General features: G+C 32.8%; 3 protein-coding genes across 15 annotated transcripts in view; 1 reads left to right on the top strand and 2 right to left on the bottom strand.

Annotated features, from left to right (window-relative positions):
* Window positions 1-1,083: 1,083 nt before the first annotated feature.
* On the bottom strand, window positions 1,084-3,958 carry LOC108630160 (venom acid phosphatase Acph-1). Of its 5 annotated transcripts, none has more exons than XM_026818171.1 (7): window positions 3,871-3,958; window positions 2,560-2,753; window positions 2,291-2,466; window positions 1,940-2,186; window positions 1,733-1,859; window positions 1,473-1,675; window positions 1,084-1,326 (listed from the first exon to the last, which is right to left on the bottom strand). In XM_026818171.1, exons 2-7 carry the CDS (start codon window positions 2,746-2,748, stop codon window positions 1,162-1,164), a joined length of 1,107 nt encoding a protein of 368 aa, XP_026673972.1. In that variant the 5' UTR covers window positions 2,749-2,753; window positions 3,871-3,958; the 3' UTR covers window positions 1,084-1,161. The 5 variants fall into 5 exon arrangements, with proteins under 5 accessions (XP_026673972.1, XP_026673978.1, XP_017888736.1 ...); XM_026818177.1 differs by having other exon boundaries at window positions 3,867-3,953; XM_018033247.2 differs by lacking the exon at window positions 3,871-3,958 and adding an exon at window positions 2,943-3,423.
* LOC108630228 (venom acid phosphatase Acph-1) overlaps window positions 3,901-10,644 on the top strand; it is a 13,072-nt gene continuing 6,328 nt past the window's right edge. For 2 of the 6 annotated variants that reach the window (XM_018033413.2, XM_018033404.2), the window contains exon 1: window positions 10,307-10,395. The gene's annotated coding sequence lies outside the window, so the exon portion shown is untranslated. Of the gene's footprint in view, window positions 3,989-10,306; window positions 10,400-10,644 lie in introns of those variants that run through there. The other 4 variants (XM_026818122.1, XM_026818139.1, XM_026818133.1 and 1 more) reach the window with 4 other exon arrangements.
* The window catches only part of Acph-1 (venom acid phosphatase), a 9,354-nt gene continuing 3,180 nt past the window's right edge, over window positions 4,471-10,644 (bottom strand). For 2 of the 4 annotated variants that reach the window (XM_026818155.1, XM_026818150.1), the window contains exons 2-7: window positions 7,407-7,533; window positions 7,130-7,240; window positions 6,311-6,576; window positions 5,931-6,214; window positions 5,639-5,847; window positions 4,471-5,088 (exon numbers count right to left, since the gene is read on the bottom strand). In XM_026818155.1, coding sequence (XP_026673956.1) covers window positions 4,852-5,088; window positions 5,639-5,847; window positions 5,931-6,214; window positions 6,311-6,576; window positions 7,130-7,240; window positions 7,407-7,517 — 1,218 coding nt within the window. In that variant the 5' untranslated portion in view covers window positions 7,518-7,533 and the 3' untranslated portion in view covers window positions 4,471-4,851. Of the gene's footprint in view, window positions 5,089-5,638; window positions 5,848-5,930; window positions 6,215-6,310; window positions 6,577-7,129; window positions 7,241-7,406; window positions 7,534-8,093; window positions 9,029-10,155; window positions 10,268-10,644 lie in introns of those variants that run through there. The other 2 variants (XM_026818148.1, XM_026818151.1) reach the window with 2 other exon arrangements.

The raw sequence follows: 10,644 nt of genomic DNA, 5'->3' as shown, positions 1-10,644 counted from the left end.
TCTTATAAATCAGCACATTAGCTTTTATCTGTATCATTTAAATTAATACAAAGAGTATTGTAAAATATACATATGTTAACAATTAAAGGTAATACTCGATGCTACTTTTACTTTGGCTCATTAAAAGTAATCATTTACACAGGTATCGTTTAGAGATTTCATTGTTGACACAAGTCATTTTATTCTTAATTACTCTATGACTTTTACTTCATCGAATGAATATGAGCTTTGAACACAATTATAATATCAATATGTTCCCTTCTGTTTTAGTATTACACTTTTGATACTTCTGCATTCTGTCTTCTCCAATGCTTAATATCACATTTATATTTTTTATGAAAGATTTAATGGTTCCTTGATAAGAACAATTCGATAAAGAACTAAGTTATGACTCATAACCTAAAACAAAGAAAATTCAGTTTAATAGTATTACCCGCGTATCCGTGTTTAAAAGATAATTCATTCGTTGTATGCTACATTCAGTTACTATTACATTTTTATTCGCTTCAAAATAATTAACTAGAAATACTGTTTCACTAAAAATTACATATGGAATGTTTACTATCGCAGTAATGACAAATGACGTATGCTCAACTAAACTCAACAAAACTAAACACACGGTGATTCAATGCACGCACGCATAGAAAATACGTAGCTACATATACACAGCTCCAAAGTGTTGGACACCTCTTCATTTCCATTAATTTATTAATCAGAATTTAGGTGACATACATTAAATTATTGATAATGATGTACAATATGAGATACAGAAATTCTAATCTAGACTTTAGTATTTCGCTGAAGAATTGCACTTCGAAAATAGGGATTAGTCATTTGGTCAAGGAACATGAAATAAAAATGCAAAGATTCATTTCCATTAATTTATTAATCAGAATTATTCATTTTTACAATAATTTATTAATCAGAATTATGCATTTCTACAATAAATTAGACTCGAAACAGATGAAATTGATTTCAGACAATGTTCTCGTTTTCCGGCTTGGTAGATTCATCGAATAATATAATGCGTGATCGCTACTTTAGATCATGTTTGGTCAAAGATAGCGAAATAAAAATGCCGAATTTAATTCCCATTCATTTATTAATCAGCATACATTTTAAACTCCTTGCCTCGAGCACATAATACATTATCTCTTACAATTAGTATAGCGACGTACTCTTCTTTCCTTCGCCGCATGCAATTTTCGGATTACTTGGTAACAAAGGCTTAATATATTCTCTGAATACATCTAGTGGACAATAAGTCACATCATCACAATCGGGGAAAGTGAGAGTCCGTATTTTACCATTATTTCTGTACAGTACCTGCGGAGAAGAATAATGAAAAAGTCAATAGAAGTTTGGAATTGATAATTAAATTTTCAATGCGAAAATGTTTCTTCTTTTCTCATGTTCATTTAATTCACAATTGGATAAAAGGATTCTACGTGAAAAGAAAACTAATTCAATACCTGTACGTAATATTCATTTTCTTCTTCGTGTAATTCGAACATGAGACTACTGCTATAAGAAGGAATTTCATTATCGTAATTATCTAACGTTGTAAGTATAGCAGCCAAGTTTAATTCATGGGCCGCGTACATAAATGCCTTTCGTGTATCACTCTTATTCAAATGAGCATCAATATGATTTAACCATTCGAGGAGCCACACTCCTGTCGAATAAAACAATTAGAAGCTACGACATGTATATTCATGAATAGAAATCTTACCGCCTAACAATTGTTTTAATTCTGGAGTACGAGTTCGAATTACAATGTCATACTCGGCCAACTCGTCTAGTCTCCCATTTGGAAAAACTGATTTCGTCCATTTTGGTAATCTTAGACCAATATCCTCCTAAAATTGTTTTAAATCGTGAGCATTCTTTAATACATTGTCTTAGATCTGACATTCCGTTTTTTAAACATTATGTTTACCTGTGCATATAAATACTGACGCAAACCGAGGACACGCAATTGTGTTATGTTACCACCTGTGTAAGTAGACAGATAATCATAAACGTCTTTGTTCCTTTCCTCAAATTCTATCACTTCACTGTCTGTCTTCTCCACATCATTTCTCCATTTTTTATAGTTATTGCAAAATACACCATTATACAAATAATCGTTCGATATCGGAGGTGCCCATACGGGAATCGGTTGCCAATTTAAATCCGAATTCCATCTGTAATTTATTATGCATTATACTTCGAGTGGAGTTGGTCACTTTGTCACTTAAGAAGTGTAACATAATTGAGCATATGCTCTGATTTGCTTTTAACTGTGGACCTTTGCTCGTTACACGGTGGATACAACCCAGCTGCCACAAGTTCTCCAGTCATCACGACTCTGTCTACTTCATCCGCTCGAAACCAAATATCTTTTTTAGAATAACATGGTCCTAAAAATTGGTCGTATCTTTCTCGAAAATATTGGCCAAGTTTAAACGCCGACATTTTTCCAATCTACGTGAGAATACAAAACGAATTATCGAAACGTCATTATTTAATTTTGTGGAACGATTAAATTAAGACCGAATAATGATTGGAAAAACGCACGTTTGTCAGGCTTCCTCTTCCATCCGGTTTGTAGGTATAATTAATATAAGGATCCTTAGGATAAAACGATTCTTTCGTAGGCATTCTATTTCCATGTCTAAATACCGTTTGTAAAACTTTCAGTTCCCCGAAAGTTACACGACAATAAATTAAGCAAACGATGATCTTCAACACCCACGGTACAGTCATTTTTTCTAGAATTCAGTAAAGTCTGCTTCAAAGTTCATTAAATAGATTTTGAAATTCAGATGTGAATTGTATTTGATCCAATATGACGAGCACATTATAAATTTAATTAGAAAAAGACATTTTGTACGATTTATTTCTATTGTATTTAAATTCTATATTATTTTTAAATACGCGTAATGAAATATTAACGTTACCATGGACGAATAGTTAATTGATGAAAAACTGGTTTCGATATAATTTGGAAAATCATAAGTATGCACATGCACACCCTACAGTCTTATCATTAATTAAGAAAGCAAGTTATTTTTTATGCATCAAGTCACGTTGCGTCTATAATAATTTTACAGCCATCACCACATTTTTATATCTTTCCAGGATATGAAGAGGGATTGATTTTCATAGTATCTGATAAAGCGAACACGATTTGGAAAATTAAAAGGAAGTTAATCAATACACCACAATATGCATACGATCACTTTTTCGTTAACAGAACAATCTTCTTCCTTTCATTCGATTATTGTTGTCTTGTCCTTTGCCTGTTTCACGTGTCAATTGACACGACAGTTGTCTCAACACAACTGTCATTGACAATTACATAATACAGTACTCGAGCACATTTTTCTTTTTTAGACTTCAGTTGCGGATGTCGCGCGAGTGTCTTGAAAGTGTAGGGCATACCAATAAATAGTAGAAAGGAAATAATGTATGTAGAAAACCAGTTTTTAAAGTCAAATTTATTGTTACACAATCGTTACGAGATTTACCGTTATCTTGTGCGTGGAGGCCAGAAGTTTTAAGTTCGCGTAAAACATATTTTATTGATATCACTTATGATAATGTTTTACGATTAGGTAATCTTATTATTTTTGTCCTAATATTTCTGATTAATTTAGTTTTCCATGTTTATCTCCTGTCCATTCTCGTTTTAACAAATTTATTGTTATTTTTTATTAGTATTATTATGACTTAATAATAGCGATGAAATCACATTTGTAACAATAAACGAAATATTGTACTGAAAAACATTTTTAAATATCGGCCAAGTAATCGCGAAGATAATTTCATAATTATTTTAAGTGGTAACGAATAATACGGCTAAAGCATAATACGAAACGTACTTACGTTGAAGAATGTGGGACAAGTAATTACAGTCACCAGTGCACTAAACTAAACTGTACAAAGATTCTTCACGCCTTTGTTTTTACTAATGATGATACGAAAGTAACAAGCAGATTAAGAGGTAATGATTGTGATGACATTTTCCTGTTGTGAAACGCTTGGACGATTCGCGTAAGTGTTGTGCTCGAATGAGAAATGTATGTAGAGCCCGCGACACGTAATCAATGAAGAAAAATCGATTAATGTAAAAGGAAGTTCTGTTCATAAGTGTTGTTTGATTCATAACTTCTAACTATGCATGATGTGTCTTGAATTATAATCCTAATACTTGCATCAAATTTTGACAGAATAACGAAAAAAAAATACGCGATTAAATATGCATAATGGATTTATTGTAATGAATTTTAAGTATGTTCTTCGGGGGAATAAATGATTAGACTGTTTGTAAGTTAAGTAATTTAATTTAATTATATTGAAAATGTCTTTTACATTTTTAATTAAACGATTGTCGCTTCTATTTTCGAAATGTAATATAAATATTTAAATTACAAATACGTTTACATGCGTGTATCGAGACATTTGATAAATAAATAATATCGTGCGTAGAGATAAATCTGGTATAATAATTAAGGCAGTACGAATTACAGTCCGTTGCAATTTTTTTTTGCACGACGTCAATATAATTAGTATGTTACTGATTTATAAATTAAGAATTATTTACGTATTTACATTCTTCATATCGTCAGTTCAGAATTACACAAGTTACGCTATTATGAAATTGATTGTTTAAGTTAAGTGCATGATCGATTACGAAAATACTTATTTTTTGTTTAAATCATATAATACCATATTATTATTATATATACATTAAGTTCAATTATAATCATATAAATATTCGTCGCGTTAAAAGACAGCCTGTACGAAGACTACGGAGCTTCCTTTGGTTTTAAAGGAATGCAATTCACGCTTGAATGTTTTGCGCGGCTACTTAGCTTCGATAACTCCTGCCGTTCTTATTAAATTATATTTCAATAACTCTAATTCTTCGGTAGACTTCTTGTCCAAATATTCCCTTGCCAGACCCTTATCGCAAATCATTTCTTCGTTCGATGGCAATACCTCCTCCACCAGTTGGAGATATTTGTCCAATGGACAGAGTACATCACAGCCAGGTATTTGCACCACGTGTGCTCTGGACGGAATACCCACGTAGTAAACCACCTTTAACGATACAATACATCAAACACGTAATATGAAACAAATGGATTCGCTTGTGTGTAGACAAACTCAAAAATGACAAAAGTTGATATTTAAACTTCTTGAAGGCCTTGTGTGTCTTTATATGCGAGAGTATGTGCAATATTGTTGTCACAAGGACTTCAGACTTTCGATAATCAATAATTCGCGTTAGTAATTGTTTACGCACGCTATCGAAACCAGAGAAATATCGTAAATTATTTTCGATAATCAATAATTCGCATTAATAATTGTTTACGCACGCTATCGAAACCAGAGAAATATCGTAAATTATGAATGACCTTGGTTACGACTGCAATAGCCGTGTTAATATGTATCTTTGTGAGCGAGACATTGGCAAAAGAATGAGATAAATACGCGTTTCCATAATTAATATTAAACTACTGACTAATAATTTAAACGAATTCGATATTCGTAATAAAAATCAATGCTTCTAAGAATATCATTATTATTAGCTGATGCTATTTAAATTATATATGTATATTTTCACATAAAAAGATATGTTGCTACGGACCTGTACGTAATAGGCGTTAACGTTATGATGAAGTTCTAATATGATAGCACTGGAGTATTCCGGGACGTGGGGATAGTAAGCACCAAGCGCATGTAAAACGGCGGCAATGTTGCTTTCGTGACCACTAAACAAATGCATCTTTTTTCTATCTTTTTCTGATCCTGACACGATGTCTAACATGGCCTTGGTAACAATTCGAAGCCATGGACCTGAAATAAAGATAGAATGAGATAAAATAATGCAACGTTTTGAAGTAAATTTGAAAATCGATAAAAAATTTGTATGGCTTTACCTCCGTACAGTCTCTTCAGTAAAGGCGTCGAATTAGCAATGTCGTATGAAAATACTGTTCCGTCGAACAGTTCTCCTTTTGGGAAAATGTCTTTCGTCCAGTGTGGCAAAGTGTAACCCATCGAATACTCGGCCATCAGTGTATGGTAAAGATAATACATATCAAGAGGTGTAGTTATATTTTTTCCAGTCCAATTGGTCAAGTTCTTCATCAGCGTACTATATTTCGATATTCCAGCCCTTCCTTCAGGGGACTGTAATACTCTTTGGTATTCAACTGCATATCTGAGGACAAGAAAATTGTAATACAATTCTTTTCATTTAACTCCGAATGGAATTTACGACAAAGAGAAATTAGGATCTCGTAAGAATTTGAATTACAAAAGACAGTCTTCTGGGAGGAATACGTTGTCCTCGTAGCGTCGCAAGTATTGGGCAGGAATCGGTTGCCAATGTAGATTGTGATTCCACAATTGTAACTCGTGTGGTGGGAAGAGTCCGGCAAGAACGAGTTGCAAAGACATTTTTGTTCTGTCGTAATCAGAACTGAGAGCCGAGACCGATTGTGACGTGTAAATGTTTCCCAGGTATGGCGCATAATGATTCCTCAGAAATTGTCCCAGTGTGAATTCACGCATCTTACCTGCCTGTAATTATCCAATTTTCTTCGTGTCACAAGAGTTCTCAATATTTCGTCGAATACTAATAATACATATGAGTTAATAGTGGAATACGAATCTCGCTCCTTGATCAGGTGAAACGATCCGATTTTATGTCGATTATGTTCTTTCCTAATTTATTATTAATTGTAATAAATTAGGAAAGAAATCGGTTACAAAGATTTTTCATATTTCTCACTGATCTCTCACGGAGATACTTCAAAAATATTTGAAATAAAAAACATAATTGTTTTATCTGTTAATAAATTATTAAAGCACTTATGTATGTTAGAGTTAAAGGATTAAACTAGGAACAGTTGATTAACATATTGTTCATAGAATATTCTTGTAGATTATTCGAAAGTATTTGTGTCGAATACGAGTTCACTTGTTTAAAGAAAAAATACAAGATGCCGACTCACGTCTACTGTTTAGAAAATAAAAGATGCTGATTCACGTTTCTTGACTTCGACGTTTAAGAAATGAAAAACGTGGATTCCAGTCGACAATGTATTAAGAAACAATGAAATTGTTAACTTACATTTGTCAGCTGGCCTCGACCCATTGGATAAAAGGTACTGTTGAGGTAAGGGTCGTTCGGATACATTTCATCGGCATTATTATCCGGCGTTCTATCGCCATGCCTAAATATCTGTGAAATTATCGAGATTGGATATAAAAATTTATCTAATTAAATGATCAAATATTGTTCAATTTACAACACAAATTATGCTTCTTCACTTGAAAGTTCGTAAACTTTATCGATCAATTTTCTTACAACGATCGTTGTGCAATTAGGAAAAAGCGTATTTTCTTACCACGTTCACTAGCTTAAGTTCTGCTCCAACAGTTGTGACGCCGATTAACGCAGCTAAAACCACAATTGCATACATCGATAATAAGTTTATGCGGCCGCCGAACGAAACCATATTGCACCCGGTCAATCTGAAACAAAATAAAAAAGAAATATATTTGAAACAAATCTTATTTTAATACAATTTTCAAGATGAATAGCAAATTAAAATTCTTCCACGTTTCCTTCTTTCTTTGCAAAATGATACGAACACGTTTCACTTCGTATCTGCGGCACTTCGAATTCGCAATTTACTCTGTATTAAACTAAACTAAATTATTATATATTTATCGGTTAATAATACTTTTGTAGACTATACTCCTTTCTTATCATGTTTAGAAATTAAATGATTAAATGATCGTGCATTTTGCACTTATAAGTTCTTCAAACTACGTGAATTTAAATATTTTTTAAAATCCAAGTTATACCTAAAATAATATATGAATTATCTGAAAACGTAATGAAGTGACATGATGTTACTCTGAATTCATAAACTTATACGAAGTATCAGTAAATGACTTACATGCTAGCGATACACGGTCTGCTATACTTATGTGTAGATATTATACACTATTCTGTTTTAATCGTATCGTTTTTCAATTTCTTTTCATTGTCAACACACTACGAAATGATGAATGGAGATTATACTTACATTCTGTTTTAATTGTTACTATATACCGATAACACCCTGGCAATTAATGATAGTTGAAGCTTTGATTGTGAGACCACTCGGTGGAACACTGGCCACGTTGCTTTATATGCATATGATTTTAAGCGAGAGAAGACGTCAAATGCGATATATCTTTCTCAGGAATTGTTTCTCAATCGTCGATTTCGGTGTCATTAGGATGAGAGCTATGGACATGATGGAAGTTCCCGTTTTCCTGACCCCCCATGCATTTCATCGCGTGGTTACACGCGAACCGATAAGGAAAACTTTCTTAGGGTTCTTATATGGTGACGATATTTCCACAAAGCGAATATGCGTGCATGCATAATGGGATTCGTCAGGATCCCCGCGGGTAATGGGAATGTTCGGCGCAGAGAACGTAATTCCCATTTCCTCTTAAATTATTCACTTCGTTTCCTTACTTACTCATCTTTTCTCCAATTAATTATGATCCTTCATTTCCTAAATGATTTCACACTATAATGAAATAAACGGACACTAAACTCTTAACGAAAGTTGAAAAGTGTATTGAAGAAAAGCTAATATGAATAATAAATTGTCAGTTTAAAACCGATTTAATTAGTTGACAGACAGATGAATGACTCTCGGAATGAAATAAAAGCAATTTAAATCCCCGTTCTTACGCGATATCAGAGTTATGCAGTAATTGAACATTTACATACACGTACTTTCTCATTATGTATTGATAATAATTGTATAGTGGATAACGTGTTCTCGGAAAATACCGTACAGTTTCTATTCAATGTCTATTTTTGTAGACACCATCCGTTTTAATTGAACGCGTTCATCCCAGTTAATGACAACGTGACGAATACATTCGTACTAAATATTACAATATTTAGCATTCAGAAACAGTATGTCGAATTTTATGCAAAACCAGGCATATTTACTGTATCAATTTATAAAATGTATTTCAAGTAAATATTTCTTTCATTATTATTCTGCATAGTTTTGCACATTATACGTAGCATTCGACTTTCTTATAAACGCGTAACATCCGTTGTACGATAATAAATAATTTTATGAGATACTGAATGAAAATGTTACCTCTGTAAATAATAATGTGGTTTACATACCACAGTTATTCACACAATTCGTACATTTTAATTCTCTTACAAAACAGATTAGGTTTAAATGAATGTAGATGAACTCTTATCAGAAGTTATCGCCACGGAATTGAAATACATCAAAGTATAATTTTCTTTCTGGGTTAATTCTTTTTTAATCGTACGTTATCGAATTTAAACGCGAGTTTAAATACTCGCATTTAGTTGAAAGTATCTCGATTTGTGAAATGTAGAATGTATATAATATAATTTATCGCAGAAAATAGAACGTTGTGTTATTCTTATTGAAGGATAACATGCGAACGTCTTATAGGGGGTCAATAAGAATTTTTTATTTAAGATAAGCAGAATCTTTTCTGATGTTAAAGTACGTTTCAATGATATTGTACTTCTTAATCTTTGTCACGATTTCTTTTGCAATAAACCTGTCGTTGTACGTCAATATAAGAGCCAAACGAGATGAAGCTCGAATTAAGTGCTTATCACAATTTTCTGTCGATCGTTTCAACAGAGGTCTTGTGCAAACAAGCAGTAAATAGATTTGTCGAAGTTTCAGAAGCAGTAAAATCATGCATCAGAGTTGTGATTAGTTAAACCATTCAACTGTGATGCATGGCACGATAACGATGTTCAAGAAAGATAAAACCTAGGATTTATAGTTCGTGAGCTTGCGATTACGTAAACCAAAACGAATAATGAATAAGAAATGAGTGTAATACATTACACTCCGTGCAATTGACCATTAATTTTCACACGTGGGAAATCCTTCTTCGAGGTTCCTAGTTTCCTTTTTTTTTGGAGGCGTTAGGCGATTTTATGTCTACGCGAACACGAGACAGCCATATGACCATGAAAGAAAACTTGGTAATTCTATGCAATACTTATTGTAACTAAACAGAAATTAAAGTGGAACATAATAGATGATTATGTAAAAGTTCAGTTTTAAAAATACTTAACTATTGTCGAACGTATTCAAATGCTTAGATACTCCTTCCAAATAGCCCTTGTAAATTGTTGAAAACGGTCGAGTCGTTATTTGACAGCGTGCAATGGAACACGGAATACTTTCAGGAATATCGCTACATCGAATTCCGTGCTGAAGTTTTATAGATTTCAAGAATACTAATTACTTACGTTTTTATCGCACCTTAAACTGTGTTTTTCGTGATAACAACTCGCACACGTTTCACGAATATGTAAGTACGTGAAAACTATCTATCCGTCGAAACTTAAGGATGTATTGGCTATACAGTCAATCCCAAAAGTTTATGTACCTTAGAAAAACGCATTTCCTATAATTAAAAAGAAATCAAACGTCGGAAGAACAATGCTAATAACAAATAGTTACGTGCTAAAAAGTATAGAAGGAAATATCCGATTAATTATTGACGATAGCGAAAACTTTATTATACAGATATTATAGGCACTGATGTCCTCTACAAGAA

This window comes from Ceratina calcarata, unplaced genomic scaffold (assembly GCF_001652005.2).
Source record: "Ceratina calcarata isolate Rehan_Ccalc_2016 unplaced genomic scaffold, ASM165200v1 scaffold140, whole genome shotgun sequence".
NCBI classification, from domain to species: domain Eukaryota; kingdom Metazoa; phylum Arthropoda; class Insecta; order Hymenoptera; family Apidae; genus Ceratina; species Ceratina calcarata.
Note: the sequence above shows the minus strand (reverse complement) of the source record. Positions and strands in the feature narration are given on the sequence as shown.